The sequence below is a fragment of the Pagrus major genome, chromosome 17 (genome assembly GCF_040436345.1).
Source record: "Pagrus major chromosome 17, Pma_NU_1.0".
Classification (NCBI taxonomy): Eukaryota; Metazoa; Chordata; class Actinopteri; order Spariformes; family Sparidae; genus Pagrus; species Pagrus major.
This window is the reverse complement of record NC_133231.1, coordinates 19419959-19440640: the sequence shown is the minus strand read 5'-3', so window position 1 is coordinate 19440640 and position 20682 is coordinate 19419959. Positions and strand designations below refer to the sequence as shown.

Genomic DNA, 20682 nt, shown 5'->3' with positions numbered 1-20682 from the left:
ACCGGGTCCGACCAGCAGCCATGTTCAGCCTATGAGTACGGTTGAACCTGCAGCCTGCAATGAAAGGCTCTCTGTGCGCCTGAGAGTCAGAGAGAAGGGAGGCAAAACACCCCGGGCACAAAGAGGATGGAGAGCAGTGAACTTGAACTCACACAGCCTGCATGGTTTTTGTTTTTTTTTACTTTACTTTATTCCAAATGAACACTTACAAGCCTCGAGACTTGGTGCGTCACGTTCAAACAGAGATCACACAGTGAAACATCACAGAGTCATTACAGGGAGGTATCATCACATAGCATGTGTTAATGCATCAAATATACATCGTGGACTGCATCTACAGTGTGCTCAAGCAGGAGGAGGATCGGAGTAATACTTGAGAGGTTTTGCAGATTATAATTACGCCCCGCAGTTTGGAGAGAGTGACAGCGGGGGCCACGAGCACAGGATAGACAGCTTAGCCTGCTGATCCACGAGAATGTGTCAGCGTCGTAATCATTGCATAGATAGTGGAAGCAGAAGCTGCAGAGTGGAGAAGGACGCCGCTGCGGGCGATGGGTGCTGCTGGTGTGAGTCAGGAACGGTTTAATGAGTGTCGGACGGGTCGAGGTCACGCGTCCAGGTCATCACTCCACATCACCAGGCTCACATGCTTCAATCTCTGAGACCAGCCGGTGAGGGAAGAGTTTATACTGCAACCACGTGGGCTCTGAAAAACAAAGAAAAGTATTGTAAATATTGCAAAAATCTCCACCCGTCAATCGTGTTCTGAGACAGGAAAAGGACGGCCTGTGTGTCTTTGTGGTCCAGGTTTACCAAGGTAGCAGGCTGCTGGCTGCAGATCTCCGTCAAAGCAGGTCTGGTTTGCAGTGAAGCTGCACTGCTTGCGAGGGTGTTTGCAGAAGAACATCACATTTTCCCCGTGAGGAACCACGCCGTCTGTCACGTCGAACGGCCAGCGCTTCACTCCACCAATCACCACACGGCTTCGCCCAGCGGGGATGAGACAGCGAGCTGTGCAAATGATCAACAGGGTATGAAAGTAGGATGTAAGCATCACACGCAAAATGATTTGTGTGTAAGTATCTAGGAGCAATGTTTTTTGGGCTTACACACATCCGTAATTAAACACTGTGATAAAGACAACCCCATTCACACGGCGGCCATTTTCCTCTGACGTCATATTCAGGCTGAGAACATGTTATGTTGCTGTGATCCAGGTTGCAAGTCGTAAAAATGTAGGGATTCTGACAAGTAGTTTTCATTTCAGCACTTCCTGATTGATCACCAACTAAGAAACATGATGGAGAGCCAAAATCTGGAGGACATCGGGCCATATTTCAAAGTAAAACGACACATTTGATAACCCCTTGCGCTAATGTTAGCGCACAACCACTTCCTAGCTGATTTGATTACATCCAGTGCGTTTCGCTTCCAGGCTGAATTAAATGTGTCCAAGATGTTTGTTGATAGTTTAAGATGTATTTATGCCTGCCTATCTTATCATGTTATGCTATCAACAAGAGGTTGAATGCTAACAGAAGCTAACGGGCTATTGAAAATATTGTTTTACCTTGAAATAGCCAATGGCCGCCATGTGAATATGGTCCATGGAGGCAGGATATTTTACAGTTTAACAACTTAACTGAAAACAGTTCCCACCCCAAGCATCTTTTCTACTTTATATTCCTTATAATAATTATTATTATCGGCACATACTGGACAACATTTATGCTGATACTAATCTGTGATGAGCCAGTATCGGCCGATAATATCGGCTCTAATTTCTGGAGTGTCCTTTTGAAACATGCCTCACCTCTGCAGTGTGGAGGCGACGCACTCCAGTTGCCATTCGACAGGCAGGTGACCTTCTGCGGTCCGTCCAGCAGGAAGTTCTTCTTGCAGAGGTAGTGGATGTCAAAGCCAACTTCATATTCTGTCTTCTGGACGGCCACCACGTAGCCCTGCTCCACCTCTGGAGGAGGCTGGCAGTACACTCCTGAAAGAGTGAGAGAAGCAGATCATTCAGGAGATCCACACAGAAGAGTGGAGCTACTTCTAAAAGGCACAGAAAGCTTGAAACTGCAACGATGCCTCTGTCCTTCTTTTGTTATCCTTTCTCTATTTTGTTTCAACAAAAGCCAGGGTCATTATGGTGTGGTCTGTGGAGCAGGCCATGCAATCCCACATGTGGCCACAAGATGGCAGAAAAGCACCATGAAACAGAGCAGTAGATCTCGAAAAGACTACAGTATTCTTGAAGAGGTTTGTGTGTTTCTGTCTGTCTCCTTCTTTGATTCACTCTTTTTTAACATATCAGCACACACACACGAACACATGCACACAATGAATGCATGTCATCCCTTCACAATAAACACACGCAGGTCTGTCAGTCCAACCAACAACCACTCCATCTTCTCCTGCTAACCTTGAAAGACGCATGAGGTCGAAGCAACACACACGGCCGGTGCAAAACACACAGCTGCACACTTACTTTTACAGATGGGGTGAGGATACTGCCAGGTCTGATTATCCTGGCAGAAATTTTCACTGCTCCCCACGATATCCGCCCTGCAGGAGAGAAGGGAAAGAGTGATGGAGACAGATGGCCGTGTGACATGTACAGTATTGACAGCTAAGGAGCTCCGTCTAAATAAAAGTGATGAAAAAGGTGTAAATGATTCCCTTTTCCACTCTGTCTCTCTTTCACAGTGTCTAAATGTTGTGTGCACAGTTCTGGCTGACACATCCACTCAGGCTCATCTTATTCTGCGGATGAGTCAGTGTGTAAAGGGGAGTCAATACAAGATTAGACTGTAATGACCTAGTTAGCTCAATGGAGGGATCGTCAGCTGGGAGATCAAAATGAATTCCCTGCCATTCATCGCCCATCATCCGTCGTTCCCCAACACCTCTCCTGTAATCAAGCCCTCCCTCTTCTTCACACTCCATCCCCGTCTTCTCACTTCCTCCATTTCTACCTTCGCATCATTTCAGGTTTTCATAGCCTCTGCCTACACACTCCCAACTCTAACCTCCCATCGCCCCCCTCCCTCTCTCACCCAGACAGGCAGCTGTAGCGGATGGATGTTCCGACTGTAGCGTCGCCCTGGATGCTGAAGGTGTCGGTGACTTCCTCAGGCAGAGGGCAGGTTCGGGCAGCGGCAGGTTTGGGTGACTCAGCCTCTGAAGGTCCAAGCAGAACAGAAGGTTCAAAGATCTTTTATTTAAGTAAAAGTAGCAACACCACACTGCAGAAATACTCCAACGCAAGTCCTGCATTGAAGAAAAAATACCCAAGCCAGAAGAAAAACAGTCAGACCAACCTTTTGTTTGTTACTTTTATGCCAATTCTTCAACAACAAAAAATGCATCCCCACATTGCAATGGTACATTTACTCCAGTACTGTACTCGAATACAATTTTGAAGTGCTTGCACTTAATACTTCGCCTCACTTCTCCTAAACTTCAGATGCAAATATTGTACTTTTTACTCCACATAATTACTAGCAGGGTTGCAGCAATATACTGCATTCAAGGTTAGAAAAATATTAGATAGGTTAACATGCTTTAATGCTAAAAAATCACATCAGTCACATCAAAACTATAACACTGGCCCATTCTGTGGTTAATACTTCTCTACTTCTACCTTAGGAGAATCTTTTTAGTAAGTAAAAGATCTGAAAACTTCTTCCATCACTTCCCTCTCATGACAGTAATGTGTGTAAAGCTCCTCAGATTGAAATGCAGCAACACTCAGTGTGCAGAAGAAGTAAACACATCCCAATATATTCGCACAATTACCCACACAAACACAGAAAACACATTAGAATCGGTGTGTAACTGATGGATGATGACGTGATTTTACAGGCAACATCCATTAGCAAGAAAAGAAGGAAAGAAGAATGAAAGGAAATGTGACAGAACATGAAAGAAGGGAAGAAAAACGGATGGATTGAGGAAAAATGTCCGTCTTGCTACCTCATTTGACTTGTATTAACCAAGGTTTGTATTTAGTTTGTGACCCACAGAGGCGTTTCACCCAATGTCTTGTTCTATTTAAGTTAAAACAACTCTTCTTAGGTAATAAATCAAAGTTCGATGAGCAGGTAAATCGCCGCCCCACACCTCTCTCCGATCTCACAGCTATATCTGTGATTGTATAACACCTGGCACTGTTCTTTCCTGGATGTTTGAGTACCTCACGCTCGTGGAAATATAAATATCAAGAGTGGTGCTTGGAGAGAGGCTGGAGTGACCCGGGCTCCATCAAGCGCGGGGTTTCGGAGCTGAACGCGGCTTTGAAAGGCAGAGACAGCTCTCGCCTGAGGGCTGTCTTAGGTATCTGAAACCGAGAAACGTTAATATAAGAATGCAAAGGGACCTAAGGGAGAGGGAGAGTTACGAGTCTGTTTGGCTGTGGATGAGAGCCCGAAGCCGAGTTCTGTTTTCACATATCGCCCCTTCTTCTGCCTCGTACTGCTGCCACCCACACAGGCTGCAGCACCAAACTGCTATGAAGCAGGTACATCAAATTCATCTTTTATTTAAAAAATTACCACACAGTCATTTTGTGTGAGCCACCATGTTAAATATGCAGCAATCCGATCGAGACAAAGATGTAAAGGTTGTGATTTTTACTCTGTTTTCCTCCCAAAAACATGCACACAGATGCATGCACACGGCACAAACTAAATAGCCCGAAGCTGCATGCATGTCCTTGGCTCCCATTGTAGAGAGAGACCTTATCAGAGGCCTCAGATGGAAGAGGATGAGAGGAGAAGGAGATGAGAGGAAAAGAGGATGAGAGAAGAGAGCAGAGGAGAGGAGAACAGGGAACAGAAAGGCCTGGAGCAGCATGAGCAAGAGAGCTCTCTGACTCTCCTGACTGTGATGTCGCCCACACACACACACACACACACAGAAACTCTGTAACACATGTGCAATCCGCCCCCTACACATACACATCTAATGTATACAGAAAAAAATCTACCTCTCTACCTCTCTCCCATAAACACACATTCTCCCGCACTCGCTCACACTCACACTGTGTGCATGCAGCTCGGTGCCACTTTGACAGTGATCTGCCGCCCACTGCCTCTCAACAGGCATGAAGGAGCTCGACTCACACATGCAAAGGACACACAATACAAACGCTCTCACACGTTCAAAGCCCACCTACCTTCTGCCCGTCTCTCAGCAGGAGGATACACTACGAGAGAGCTGATAATCGTATCCTTATTTCACATCTTTGTAAAGATACAAAAATCTGAGGGTGACACAGGGACCCAGCTGGGTGGAGGATTCCTAAGAAAGCATGTTTACTGTAGCTCCAGGTGTCTTTTAAAGTTGAAATTGTATTGTCTTGTTTTTTTTTTTACCCCAGCTGTTAAGCGATAAGCAAAAACCATATTTCCAGGTGCTGTATGATGATGAGATGTGTTGAGATACAAGGAGGAATTGATGGCATTACTTCATGTACTGCTGTGCAGCCTTACAGCACAGCGGTAGAAGTAATAAGGCTGCACAGCAGGAAAGCACATTTTGTCTTTTGAGAGCTACATATTCAGATTTATCATTTTTGTTCTATATTTAGAGCGACAGAAAGAACAAATGTTTAAGACTGTCTGGGGGCACAGTGGTACTTTGTAACTTGTAATCACTGTAAAGCCCTCTGTAGTTTCATGAAGAATTGACTTCAGCTGCTCGTGCATTTGTTTAAATGTGATTACAGATCTGTTCTGGCCACTGCAGCCTGTGTGAAGTAGGTGCATTTTTAAAGCAGCCCTGGTGGTCAGATGTCAGTTTAAGGTCAATAAAGAGATTGCAGAGGAGCTCTAACACAACACAAGATTAGACACAACATGAGTGAAGCCCATAATGATCGTATAAACTGTGTTCAAGAGGCTGTAATTTGGGTTTTTGTTGTGTTGTATTGCTTTATGCAGTACTGTTTAGTATATTTAGGATGGTTTCCTTATGGGGGCAACTTTAAAAGTAACTTAAATTAAAATATCACTAGAAAGAGAAAGAGAAGAAATAGCAGTTTTGACATTATGATATCTATGTATTGTGTTGCGGAGATATCAACTAAAGTGAGCATGCTAGCTAGCTTGCCCAGGTCCCCTGGTCCCCGAGCTCCCAACACGAACTGCTAGCTGCACAGCTAACTGAGCTACCTAGCTAACGGCATTCACAGCTACAGTTAGCGGTTACTATGGTGATTGACCTCTATTTGTTTAAGTATGATTTTGACAGGTGGCTGATGCTTACATATTGCATCTTTAAACAACAAAACAATATTACTTTCAATATCAGATGCAATATTACCTTTTATTACTCCTCAGTATCATTGTATATACTACCTTCTCTCTTTAGTTTTTATAGAGTACTTATTTTTGTGTATTTTGTTTTATTTGTATTGTTATTCTATTAGGCATTGACGTCAGCATGTACTCTTTTTACACTTTTTTTATTATAAGTCAGATTTATTCTGATTCTGTTTCGAAACACATTACAATTTAATGTTGTCTTAGAGTAGACTACATAATGCAAGCTATTGTAATAGCACCACAAACTATGAAAAAACAAACACATATAATTTCCGTGCCGTGGCGCACATACAAAAAGCACACATAAATGCATGTTCATCCATGTGATTTTCATGAACACACACGTATGTGTATGCTTAGTTTCCCTCTATTTAAACTTATCAGCAGTTCACCAGTGAAATCTGCAGACAGCCAATATGAACAACTGAAGCTCTGGTTGCTATGGCAATGAGAATAGGCCCCAGTTGTGCAATGTCTCAGTCGGCACAATCACAATATCTCCCTGTGTCTATCTCTATCAGTCTGTCTGTCTGTCTGAGTGACTTGCATAAACCCAATAAATAAACCCAATAAATGTTCAATTCTGGATAACTTCATTGACGCAAACACACAAACTGTGCACACTCACATGCAGTGACCTGCTGATGATTCTGTTAAATAAGAGAGAGAATATTTAACACAGCAACATTCCTCCAGATGTTCATTACCTGTGGTGTGAATTCCCTGTTATAAAAGAACAAGAACACGCAGCGAGAAAGAACATTTTTCTGCTCAACTCAAACCCACCTGTGCAGATGGGCTCATCCCCACTCCACTGTCGGTCACCTTGACAACGGCGAATAGTGACATCCAAGCCGCTGGGCAACGTGAATCCGGGCTTGCAGCGCACTTCAAGCAGGGCAGAAAAGGACTGAGTGGGAGAGAGGAGACGAACCACTGAGTTTTCACTGGGGGGTAGAGGCCAGGGACAAGTTCGACCTGAGGAGAGAACCGAACAATCCTCAGATTGTGCTGGATTGTTCCTTGTATAATACAAATTAAACACTTAGCACTAAAACCACTAATGAGGTTGTATAACCAGACTGGATCCATGCACACTGCCCCCTCTTACAGTGCACAAGCATAATGACAAGCTTCGGTTCAGCCCTCACATTTTGAGCCCAGATTTTGTGCATGAGCAAGGCTTTTATTTCATCCTCCAGGAAAAACACACACAGATGTATGTTGGCACAGCTGTGTATAAACACACACACAAACACATTTTATGGCTGACTCCACAATGCTGCTCACAGTGACTACTGAGGGCACACACACACATGCACACAAATAGGTACCTGGAGCCACACAGCTGAGACCACACTGGCCGTCACACAGACACTGCCGTTTGTTGCCACAGTCTTTGTCAGCTTTGCAGGGCCGAGGGCACGTCCTCCTCCTCTCCTCTCCCAGGAGTCTCTCCGGACACGACCCTGTTGTGACACCACACACACTATCACACCTTCAAAGTAATTGTCCCTTTGTTTGCTTCTACTCCATTCATGGCCCCTTGTAAAAATAAAAAAAAAACGACACGTAAATGCTGAGGGCCGTAATAGAGATTTTGTTTGCCAGTTCTGCCTTGTTTTTGTGTTAGGAGGAGAGTAAGTTCAACGTGGGTGGCCGGGCAAACATTTGCCACCTGGGTTGCCAGATAAGTAAGTATTTAGACGACAGGCTTTATCACTCTTTGCTATTCAGCTATCAATCTCGTTTTAATAGAAAAGTGACTGTTCTGTGAGTAGTTTCTTTGAGGGGGGTTTCTCACTGGAGTAACTTTGTCTTGAAATGCAATTCACATTTGAGCAGTATTCTTCAATAGGCGTTGTATAGTGTATTGTAACAACACCTCCCCATTTCCCTCACTTCTCCATATGTATCCCATCACACATCATTAAGTTATATTACATTGGACGCCAACATCGACACACCCTCAACGTCCAGAACATTTGAGGGGGAAGAGGGGGTAGGAAAAGGGGGCGTTCGAAAGGGTTCCCCAGTTTTCATCTCTCAGAATGAAAACATGTGTGTTACTGTATTCAGTCTGCCCACAGCACATGTCAACACACATGTGCAGCACTCCTGGAGACATGGTGTACAGTACATACTTGGCATATAAATAACGACTGCATGTCTTAAGTATGGAGGACCCAGAATCACCTATGAAGGTGTGAGAAAGGTCGGAGATGACCCTGCAGAGGTATCTGCATTAAAATGTTTACCACAATGGAAAGACTCAAAATCCTACGAAGGATTTTTGTCTAATTTCAAGTAAAAAATATCTCATTACACCTAATATAAGACACACTCACCTAAAAAGACGCATTTCATGGAGATAAATGGGACTTGTGTTCAGAGGTGGCAAGAAACTCAGTGCAAATAATTCTTTACTGTACTTAAGTAGATTTTTCAGGTATCTGTACGTTACTTGAGTATTTATTTTTCTGACAACTTTCTACTTTTACTCCCTACATTTTAACACAAATATCTGTACGTTCTACTTCTTATTTCTTCAAAACAGGCTCTTCACTTTTGTTTTAAAGCAATTGAGGGGAATTATTTATGGCACTTTACTGACCCAAAATGTCTGTATTTGACATCCTTGAAAGAGGACTCAACAATCAACTATCTTTCTGGTGTGTTCACGAACAGCTCGGACAAATCCTACTGATTCCACCTTTAAGATTAATAGTCTGTGAATGACATTAATATGACGTGAGGTTCAGTTAGCTTTGCACATAAATGACCGGTAGAAATGTCCTTTAGAGGGATACTTTTTACTTTGAGACTTTGAGTGCATTTCACACTCATACTTTCTTACTCTTTTTTCAATATCAACCATCCAAAATGCACACATATATTGCACAGTCCTAGCATAAGTCATGCACTTGCATTTTAAAGTCCTAATGGTAATGAGTGCAGCTGTATAACAGATTAATTGCACAGTTGCATGATCATCTTTATATTAGAATACAATCTATAGAGCAACTAAGCATGCAGGGGAAAGTGTTTAATAATTTGCACTGCCTGAGGACGCTCACTTAGCGCTGTGTTTATTGTATATGCAGCGTTCAGTGACCTGTATCTATCAGGTGTGAGTGATGAACGCAGTCAGAGGGCTTACCTGAAGCCTGCGGGGACACGGTTCCAGTCAGAGCCCACAGGGACAGCAGCAGCAGTGCACAGTCCATCCTTGAAGCCAGGCCTCAGACGATATGAGGGAGGGACGCACAGACACAGCAATTTAAGGAAGGGGGAACAACGGGTGGGAGGGGGTGAGAGCTAGAGGGTGGGGGGGTGTGGGTGATGGTGGGGGAGCTTGGGGGAGAGAAGTGGATGGGGGCAGAGCCCAGGAGCACACATCTGGTTTGCGTTGGGGAGGAGAGATTTGGGGAAAATTCCACTCTGAAGGACCTTTCACCCATTTCTGTTGAGACAGCAGATAAAGGGGATGACATGTGCACACGCACACCAAACAGACAGGAAATGCTAACCGGAGGAAATTGATGGACTTTACCTGAAGTCATGAGTGCTCCTCTTATACATCCAATCATGCCCCGACCTCTGACTTCCTGTATATCTTTCACTGTTACTGATTTACAGGCCAGTCCATGCTTTTATTATGTAATCAAACCTGCTTCTCTTAGAGATTTCATCCTAAGCGTGAGGACCTTATTCAGGGTGCATTTAATTTAGAAATGTGTAAAATACTCCTTAAATATCCAGGGGGAGCAGCATTGCCTTTTGGTGTGCAAGATTGCATATTTGGAGCGCTTCGTCCATTAAAGGAATGTACACAATGTGAACAAACAAGGAGGATTATCAAAACAACTGGTCTCATGACATTTCACTGCATATTCTAGTCTTGTTATCAGGCTTAAGTAAATAAATAAAGAAGTACTCCTCTGGAAATCTGACCTCTGTTGCCCATTCTCTCTGTTGAAACACTGGCACACAAATCTGAAGAGAAGCATGCAGAACCACTAACAAAACAACAAACATGCGACGAAAACACCTGAGAAAGGCAAAGCAGTAGTGAATGAGAACAATCTTTTATTGGTGTATTTGGAAAAATCTCGACTACATCCAAATAACCAGCACCGAGTGGGGCTGGGCACCACGGACACCACTGATGCAGCAGGGCAGTTGTAGTTCAATTAGAGTCACTAAAAGATTTATCAACCACATCTGTGAGGATATTAGAGACTAAATCCTGTTGGGAGAGCAAACAATCACTGATTGAGGTGATCAAGGCGGAAATAAACCAACAAAGAGCATATTGATGGTGTGCATAGTCCGTACACCGCTGGAGGAACAGAGGAGGTCATCATGAAAGGTAAAAGTAAGTCCGCGTGAACATCATGTTCAAGTTACTGAGCCACGCTCATGAGGTCCATGTTCAGAGAAGGTGGAAGTAGTGTCCGAGTAATGTCTGGAGGTCTGAGACGGGATGCAGATAGCGGACAGTGAGGGTTTGTTTTCTTTTTGAATAGTCTTTCTGAGGAATACTGGAGATCAAAGATGTTTCAAGGTGCAACAGATAATGTTCATCCAAAGAAAGAAAATCATTCGATAATATAGAACAGCAACAACAAGAGGGATAATCATCATAACCATAACAATAATAATAGCAGAAATGGTAACTATTCATCATGGTCGTTAAGGGGATTAAAATCACACTCTATTACTAGTCATCCCTTCCCCCAGAAACATAACATAGTGTACCATGCCCCTGTGTAGGTGTTGTGGGTACACAGAGAAATTTATAGATACAGTTAAAAGTAATAACAGGAGTAAACAGTAAGGAAAAAAAGCACTAAATAGCAACAAGCTTTGTGGATCAACATAGGAAAATTTTGGCTTTTATTTCTCCCAGAAATCTGAGAAATTAACACCATTCCACTCAACGGGGGTATTAAAACCCATTTCCTGGAATACATCAAATACACAAAATAGTATAGGCCTATCCAATATACACAACATTCCTCCCCCACCCATAATAATGCTAATTAAAGTGTGTTCATGAAAGTACAGTAAAGTAACAATGTGCGTTTTACTGGGAAGATTGGTTACTTTTTCAGAATACGTCTACAACACTGAGATTTGAAGTACTCTGCACCGTCGAGGTACAAGAGAGACACGGGGACAAAATGTTGTGGGAAGAGTTTGCACATAGCTGCGAGGGGATTGGCTGTAAGTGAGAGCGGACAGAAATAGAGCGGTTGGATTATAGAAACAGAGGAAAAAGAGAGAGAGAAATGTCCCAACAATTCAAAGAGAAGGATCAAGAGGAGCAGAGTCACCCGGGGCATCACAACAGCAGGCTTTCACCAGCTTAGGTAAGATACGAAAAACACCAGAGCAGATTAAAAGCACTCAACTGGGATAGAGAAAAAGAGATAGAGTCAAAGATACAAGTATGGACTAGAGGAAGATGTACCAATCGCATAAAGTTAAGCTCAAAGTACAAAGAACTAAAAATTGTCTGGGATTTTAGTTAGAAAGGATGAAGTTGTTCTATTAAAAAAAAAAAAATGCACAAGACGAGTGCTGAAGATAGTGCTGGACTGTTTACATGGTGTCTCCCCTTGTCTCTCTCTAGCATGCCCCATTCCCAGTGACAGAAACATAAACAGGAAAAAAAATTAAGTGCTTGAGTAAAATCCACAAAAATGTTGAACTATACGATTATAAGATCATTTTTGCTCTCTATATTACAATTGTTACATGCGTCCTCGCCCCCACTGCTGCATCCTGACTACGATAATCAAGTCGAAAAATACCCATCGATGGCTGACCACCTGTTAAAACATCTCCGGACTCATCTATAATAAAAAGATATTCACCATAGCTTTGCCCCCATCTCTATGTCATGTAGAAAATATACAAAATTATTCTCCAAATTTGCTCTCCCTCTAATTTTTCTTTAAGTATTATAAAAATATACAATTCTCCAATAACAAAACTCTTAAAAGTCACATCTGTTCATCTGTTAAATTATTCTCTCTGTCTTTCACTTTTAAGAGCCGACACCTCAACGAAACAAGACACCTGAGCTTCATTACACAAACTTTCCTCCTTGTCTTATACATTCATCATCATAATCATCAGCTTCGTCATCATCATCATCTCCATTTTTCTTCACCCCATTCTGTCCATCGTGCCACCCTGCGAAATAGTCAGAGTCTTAAATTTAATCCAGCTTTTGCTCCTCCTCCTCCTGATTTCGCTCCACGCCGTCATCACTGGTCAGCAAGACGGTTCTCGTATTTACTAAGGATGTTGCGACAGCGGCCAAGTTCCTTCCGTATCTCGGCCACTTCCTGTCGGAGGGCGGCGTTCTCTCGCTCCAGGTAGGCGGCGCGCACGGATATCTGGTTCTCCTTGAGACGGCGAGCATCTCGGGAACGCTTTGCTGCCTCGTTGTTTTTATATCTCCTGGTCCAGTATTTCTCATCCTGAGAGAGGACAGACAGAAATACCACACACTGATTAGCTCGGTTGATCAGGATATTAAAGCAGTTTTATTAGAAAGTACTTCAATAAAATAATCAATGAATGGTCAGGCTTCTTTCTGAAGAAGTGTGTAGTACTCCTGTACAGCTTAACTTTTATCCTGTTCTTGGTATTGTGGGTGTTTTGGCCGTGAATGAGCGTGGGACATGTTCCTTTCAGGTTCTTCAGTTTGGTCTGTACTGAGTTAGTGTCTGAGAGCAAATAAAGTATGCAAACAAACTACATCCGACAACTGGAGAAATAACAAACACCTTAAAAACACTGAGTGTATTTTGTGCTTTTCCACCATTTGTCAAGGTGTCTTGTGTTTTTGTTTTCTGTTTGTTACTATCCTGCTTTGTCGATATTTAATGTTTTTATTCTGAATCAGTTTGTAATTTTTATTTCGAAAAGGGTTATAATAGTGTAAAAAAGTGTTATAATATAAGTTAGTCTTTACTTCCTTACTTACAGCTTTTTGTCAGTGCCTATATTGATAAAAAGGTTCCTCAAGTTTGTTATTTCTGCTCTTGTATTGCCAATTTTTCTGTTAGATATGCACGCTTCCTTTAATCAGGTCATGTGTACCTTAGAATTGGAGCTATAACAAATAATCAATTGAAAGAAACTCAATGTGCATCACTTTTCATTATCTGTTTAAATTAATTATCAAGAAAAATAATAAACATTCTCTGGTTTCAGTTTCTCAAATGTGATTGTTTGCTGCTTTGTTCTTTTTGACATCATTCTAAATTAATCATATTTGAGTTTTGAACAGCTGGTTGGACAAAATAAGCACTTTAAGACAGAACTAATTAATTTATGATGCCCTCAATAATCGCAGTGAAGACTCACCTTCAAGCTGTCAGGCACCAGGATCTTGCGGGCCTTCTTGATCATCGGCTGTGGCTTGAGCTCCTCTTCGCTGAAGGAGTGCCTAATGCCGTCAAAGTTCTGCTGGCCAGAGGAGTTGGACATGGTGTCCGAAGTATCCATGTCAAACAGGCCAACAACATCGGGCCCGCTACCGGTGGGCGTCAGCAGAGGTGGACAAGAGGACCCGGAGGAGGAGCAGGGTGACTCACAGGAGTCGTTCATACTCGTCTGACTCCCTGAAATTAAAAGAAAGAAGAACAACATGTATTACAAGCTTTTCACTGCACTGTGTTGAATAACACTGTCAGACTTGGATGGGGCAGCTGCTCAATGAGACAGCAATATAAACAGATGCAGTATTACATGATGACGGCCACCAGATGGAAGCAGAGAGCTACTTTCTTAGTGTTATAAACAAGCAACAACATTCCTTTGCCCTTCACTGCCTCCAAAGACCTGAGGATGTGTTTGTATCTGCTATCAAAGACAGGACAGTTTTTGGGGAAAACATAACTTCTAAAGAATATTTTGTCAGTATACCCTGCAAATACATATATTACATTACATCTACATTACATTTTACCATACAGGTCAGCAGATAAAATAGAGTTACAGGTTGCTGTAGTAAGAAGCTTTTAATATACTTTTCTAACAGAGCCCCTCTACCTCTTTATATTGAGAATCATTGATATACATAATCTATTACACACCTGCAAGCAGCAATGAAAACCATAATCAGAATGGTTAATGTATATCTCTTATTGTGTGTACTACTGTTAAAGAAACATAACTACAGTCCTGAAGTTCCCGTAGAATCTCCTGTGTGCATTAACAAATCACAACCACATGAATTCAATCGGTGCATGATATTGGCTATTATCAATAATCAAAACCACAAATTCTGGCAGACCACAGCCAACATCCTGTGCTAAACAGGATAGAGAAATCTAAAAGTGGAAATGTTATGTAACTTTCTACCCCTCCCCTTTCAAACCAGTTTCTTTAAGTGGGGCCACTATAGGGCTATACCTCACCCCACCCCCTTTAAGGCCCAATGCACCTCACTGAACTGACTTTCCTTCCCTGTGAGAGCACAAATCTCCACCCCTCCCTGTTTCTTATCACAGCTCAATCAGCACTCTTGTCAGAAAAATGATCAAATTACAGACTAATGCTAGTCAGGAGTGGTGTTAACCTAAAATGTATCTGATAAATTCAACTTATAACCATTTAACACACTTAGAAATGACCACAGGATTGCATCAGCACAGCCTTAACTAAATCTGTACTGTAAGTTCCACAAAGCTGGTGATTAATGCAGACTATGAGGAAACGCTAATTAAGAACAATATAAAAGCACACTATGTGATGTAATGTGCAAAAAAAATGCAATGCTAAGCACTGTTGGTTGGAGAAAAGCACCAGCATGTCCTCTCTATGTGATATGTGTTGCCGGATGTGTAGTATACGAGCAGCTATCACATGAGTGGTGATTGCGTAACGGCCAGGTAATAGAGGGACACCCAGCAACCAAGTGTTTCATTGTGACATTAACATGTTCCACAAAGCAAAACAAATGAAAGAGTGCCTTCAGACCCCAAGATGAAGTCAAGCACGTCCCCTAATAAATAATCAGCGGGTCTAAATATGGATGAGTCTTGGTGGGGAAACTGTAGGCAACCAAGTACCACCAACGATAGAAAATATGCATATTTTCCTTTGTATGTATGACAAAACCAGAAGATTTCAATCATTTCTGCTGCTTAAATCCCACAGCAGGAGCTCAGTGATGTGTTTTTGTTGAAATGAAAACCTGAAGCCTTCAGCCCACCTGTGGTAGGAGGTTGCCTCTACCTGCTTTTTGGGAACACAGACGTACTGAGTTGATTTGGCTCATTTCTGTCCACGTGTTTCAGCCTTCAGAGAACAGGAGGCTTTTACTTTTGGAGAACTGTCCAATACGTGACTACACACATTTCAGGACTCGTACAACAACATTCCTGACGATGTTGTGATGGCCAGAGGTAGCCCTGCTCCTTCCTCAATACCTAATATGACCATATGTTGTTAGGTGTTGCCTCATTCATCACTGACGAAGCAGCTGTGGGTTGGGCACCTTAATGACACTACAGATTAGAGTACAAAGTTGATGAGTTATTCACTCTTCAGCAAAGTCATCTCATGCCCTCAAACTTGCATTCTTTCCAATGGCCAGCAGGGGGAGGCCTCACTGGTTTCAAAAAGAAGTATGAGTGTATGTAAGCTTATGAGAAAATGACCCAACTTCTCAGTGCACATCTTCCTGTTGAGTTTTTGTCTGAATCACTAGTTTCAAGTCTACTTCAACACAACATAATTTTTTTTAAATCACGGTCCCATTTAGAGTAAAATAGATGATAAGGACAGGTTCTGAATCCGATCCAATCAATATCGTCCCCACCTCCAGCCTCTCATCCAAATATGGTCGCTTCTGGCTCCAACAAATAAGATTGCGATGGCTGTAATGTCAAGGCTTCAAAAAATGCCCTTCTGGCAGTGAGAGTGTTTTAACGATCACTGTCAGCTGTCGACATTCTTTACTGAAGAAGACGTGAAACTAGCACTTGAGACCAAAAACTCATTAGGAAACTGTTTACTGAGGTACTAACTCAAGTGAAAGTAGGGTCATTTTTTCATAGGCTTACATACAGTTGGGCCTCTTTGCCTCCAGATAATCACTTTCTATTTTTGACTGTAATCCTGTTCTATAGTTGCTTCCCCTTTCAGCTCTGTCAAACCAATCCTTGCTGGCTGATTTAAAAAAAGGTTGCTACTGATGCACCAGCATGAGAAAGTTGTCATGGATATTTTTATATCTTGATATGGCATAAGTGGGGGTTTTTTTGTTGGTTTTAAAGGCTGCATTACAGTAAATTAATACAATTTTCTGAACTTATCAGACTCTTCTCCTTTTTCTAATAGTTGACTTTACCACCTTCATTCTTCAACTTAAATACAGTCATTATATCCACATTTCTTTATGATTTTTAAATCAAAAATCTTGTTGTGTTAATATTTTGTGAAAGAACCAATAATCATCCCTACAATACTGTCGCAATATTGAGTTGTTAGCAGGTGCAAAAATATATTGTGATATTTAATGTTGTTGCTCACTCCTAGCATTTATGAAGTGCTATTGAAGATATTTCAAAACATTGAGATATATATTGCTTATTGCTAATAGCCTAAAAATATCACAATATTATTCTAAAGCCTTATCAATGAGGATGTTTTGTAATTATAATCTCAAATTTTAAAGTAAATCAAGTATTTTATATAGAGAGGTTGTAATTCGAATGTATGTGACAATATAAATGCGATGTCAGAGTTAATAAACATGCACTTTGACACTGAAAGACCGAAGGAAAGGTCCTGTTTAAACATCCCACACAGTATAAAATTATCTTGTGGATATCAGTGTACTTAATGTCATTCATTGTTGATCAAATGTTCTGTTTGAAGTCCAGCAGCAGCAGCAGCAGCACAGGGAAACTCTTCCTGTTGCTCCGCCTGTCCCTCCCCCTGTGGGCTCCTCCTCCCCGTCCACTGGCCCTGCCTCTAGTTCTCTCACTCCAGTACTCTCATCAGCCTCGGCACGTGTACTGACGCGTACACATGGCTGTGGCGTGTGAAGTGGGGAGAGATTTAAAGACACGCAACCGCACACACTCACACACATCTCTCTCTCTCTCTCTCTCTCTCCCTCTCTCTTAGTACTGTTTTGACCCTGCCGTACATAAATAATTGGCTGGGGCTGAATGCTGATTCTGTTGTACACTCCAGCACACAGATCACATGCCAAACTGAACCAAACCACTTTGTCATTACTATGACGTTGACTCATCAAATAGCTCAAGACTTCTTTCTTCACTGCACATGTTTCTGTCAAATCCTCTGCCTCATCCAACTTTTCAACTACAAAATGAAAAACTACATCTCAAGTCACTGCTCAGCAGCCATTTCAAAACTCTGCGTTTTCTCTGTCAAGTTGACTTTGCGTTGCGCGCCATGTGATTGTACCTCCTGCCTTCAGTTTGTCCCCACAGGACAGAGAAATGCTTGGTCACCATGGTGTTTGTGTGAGTTAAAATGCTGACTCACTAACCCATGGGAACATTGTAAGCACACCATCCTGTAACCTTGATTACATCTCACCCATTATTGAATTGTAGGGTCTACTAGTCTCATATCAGGGGACAATTTGTCTCTTTCAGCTTGTCAACTCTGCAACGTTTGCACAAGCCTCTTCCATGATATTGCTGCTTTGAGCTGATATGGATAAAAAAAAAAAACCTTGAAGAGTAAACTGTCCTTGTTCATATTTCACTGAAAATGGTTCCATGCAAGTGAACTCACCATGCAGACAGTCGCTCCCTCCCGAGAGGCTCTGCGGCTGGGCCACCTCCAAGCCAATGAGTGATGGAGAGGAAGAGGAAGAAGGTGATGAGGATGTAGAGCCTTGTGGGGATGAGGGCGGTAGGCACTGGGAGCTCTGGTTGGGGACAGCTGACTGGGAGCTCTGTGAGGGGATCTGGGCTGAGCTGGAGCTGTTGTTGTTATGCATGCTGCCCATTCCATTTTCTGTCAGAAACTCCTCCAAGTCCATGTACTGCAGCTGGAAGAGGCCCCCATCGGCAGGCAGGGTGCGATCCCACAAGAGGGGCCCCAAGAACTGGTTGAAATTTCCTGTGCCATTTCCACCACCTCCACAGCCATTACTGCTATTGGTGCCTGTTCCACTGCCATTCCTCATGGGGCACACTCCCAATGAGTCCTCATCAAGGTCCAGCCTCTCTTTTTCTGCCAGGGATAGAAGAGAAGGATTAGTATTAGTACAGAGTGAAGATGATGAAGAATAACTTTGGTGTGACATCAACTCTCCATATTGGTGGCAGGTGTATCCATAAGAGACGCTTGTGCAAAATCTCCCTGCCATTCTAAGTCTCACACTCACACAACCACACACAAAAACACACTCACAGATGGACCAGATGGTAGCTGAATTGCGGCATTAAGCAAGAGCCGAAACCAATTTGTTGTCATAACATATACATAAGCTCCTGAGCAAATCTCGCAATAGTTGAAGGTACGTTTTGGCACAGCCAGCAACCACAACGCATGCCTTCACAGCATTACAGCTAAACCAAAACATGTTATCACTCAGTGTAGTCTGGATCCCAATTTGGAGTCGCAGCAGGGATTATAATCCAGGTGACTACTCATCAGGGTCAGGGAGGAGGCAACATGAGTGTATGATTGTGCGTCAGACTTTTGTGTGGAGTTCTGTTCAGCAAAATATGACAAATGTAGTGTTTGTTACATAATTATGTTACATATTTGTATTGCAATAAGAGCAGCAGTGGGTGGAACAGCCCCAGTATGATTTCTTCATGCTCTGTCATTGCACACATTGAAGAAAGGTGCTGCTGCTGCTGCACATAAACAACACTGTGAGATAGTATTAAGTCATCAAATGAGAGATTTCCTCACCTTTTGCATCACACAGGGTTTTTAAGCGTTGGTCTCCCTTCATGGGGTGCTGCAGGAGGGATTTGAGACCTGTCATGGAGTTGAGATGTCCTCCTGTGAGGGAGCCTGCAGGCTGAGTACAACTTCCAAACTGGGGGCTTGCGCCTGCTGGGAGGTCGGGGGTCGGAAGCTGGGTGAGCTGCCTAGACATCCTGGACCAGTCGGGGTCGCAGAGAGACACCTGGGGCACTTGAAGGGGTGTGGCGAACTGACCGGAGTACCTACCAATAGTGTGCTGGATGACTGTGCGTGAGTGTGCAGGAGGGGTGGGGGTGGAGGGTGGAAAGAGAGAGAGAGAGAGATAGTTTTGAGAAGTGCCCGTGCAGAATAAAGCAACCATTGTAACGTATTAAGCATTGAATTAATGACGCAGTTTGATTACACTTTGACAAGTTCAGTTGAAAAGAATCGCATGCAACTTTTACCTTTCACTCGCAGTTGTGGAGAGTTGCTTATTTCCTCGTAGAAATATTTTCATCGAAATATTCCATTGCTGTTGAAGCTGCTCAGTGGATCAGGCTGTTATTCTCAGTGGACCAGTGTGGGAGGGACACTCAGACCATCTGAGTGAGAATACTGTCCATAATAAAATATAATAAAAAAGGCAAAAAGAAAATGCCAATAAAATCCGCACACTGCACGGACGAGAAAATATTACAACTTAAGGAGTAATATCCCGCGATATCGTCCGGTGATCAATAAGAAGAAGAGCCCCAAATAGTTGCAAATCAAGTCTCCGATAAAACAAAACAACCGAAGCGAAATAGTGTGTATAGAAAAAAAAACACACACACACTCAGCGACGAGGGCAGTGGCTGTGTTGGTCAGATGACAAGTTGTATTGGTGTTTCTCTCCTCTGCTGTCGCGCTCTGCTGTCCGTCGCAGGGGGAGGAGGGGTCGTTTCCTCTTTCTCTGTCTGTACTTTTTTTTGTATCCGGTGGATCCAGTCACGGGCGCACGAGCCTCGGTCTGTGTTTGGGCCGTGCGACGTCCACGTCCGACCGTCCTCTCTCTCTCTCTCTCTCAGCTGGAACGGACACGGGCAGTTCACGTGACGTCACACCTCGCGGAACAAACGAGCGAGGCGCGAAGGGGGCGGGGCCGGGCTTTAACAGACCCCGCTTATTATTTATGAGACACACCTACCCTCGTGCCACACTTCGAGGAGAACAGCGTGTTTGTTTTGTCTGACAGGTACCAACACTGTGACTGATCATAGTTTGTGTATGCTGCAGTGATAAAGACAAAAACACATGTCAGCCCTGATGTGATCAGAGACGATCTTTACACCAGCAGGCCATTATAAATAACTCGTGTGTTTCTGCTCGGTAATAACAACTCTTAATAATAACTCTTGTGATTCTGCTCAGTAATAAC

The 20682-nt window shown here is 42.9% G+C and overlaps 2 protein-coding genes across 2 annotated transcripts; both read right to left on the bottom strand.

Moving 5' to 3' along the window:
* Positions 1-165: 165 nt before the first annotated feature.
* On the bottom strand, positions 166-9618 carry ntd5 (ntl-dependent gene 5). The gene is made up of 8 exons (XM_073485360.1): positions 9490-9618; positions 7664-7798; positions 7116-7307; positions 3060-3183; positions 2492-2568; positions 1814-1996; positions 814-1011; positions 166-706 (listed from the first exon to the last, which is right to left on the bottom strand). The coding sequence occupies exons 1-8, from the start codon at positions 9554-9556 to the stop codon at positions 624-626; spliced, it is 1059 nt and encodes a 352-aa protein (XP_073341461.1). The 5' UTR covers positions 9557-9618; the 3' UTR covers positions 166-623.
* Positions 9619-10398: 780 nt separating this feature from the next.
* On the bottom strand, positions 10399-20345 carry dbpb (D site albumin promoter binding protein b). Its single transcript, XM_073485711.1, has 5 exons — positions 19730-20345; positions 19266-19547; positions 18132-18575; positions 13716-13972; positions 10399-12823 (listed from the first exon to the last, which is right to left on the bottom strand). Exons 2-5 carry the CDS (start codon positions 19453-19455, stop codon positions 12608-12610), a joined length of 1107 nt encoding a protein of 368 aa, XP_073341812.1. The 5' UTR covers positions 19456-19547; positions 19730-20345; the 3' UTR covers positions 10399-12607.
* Positions 20346-20682: the final 337 nt, after the last annotated feature.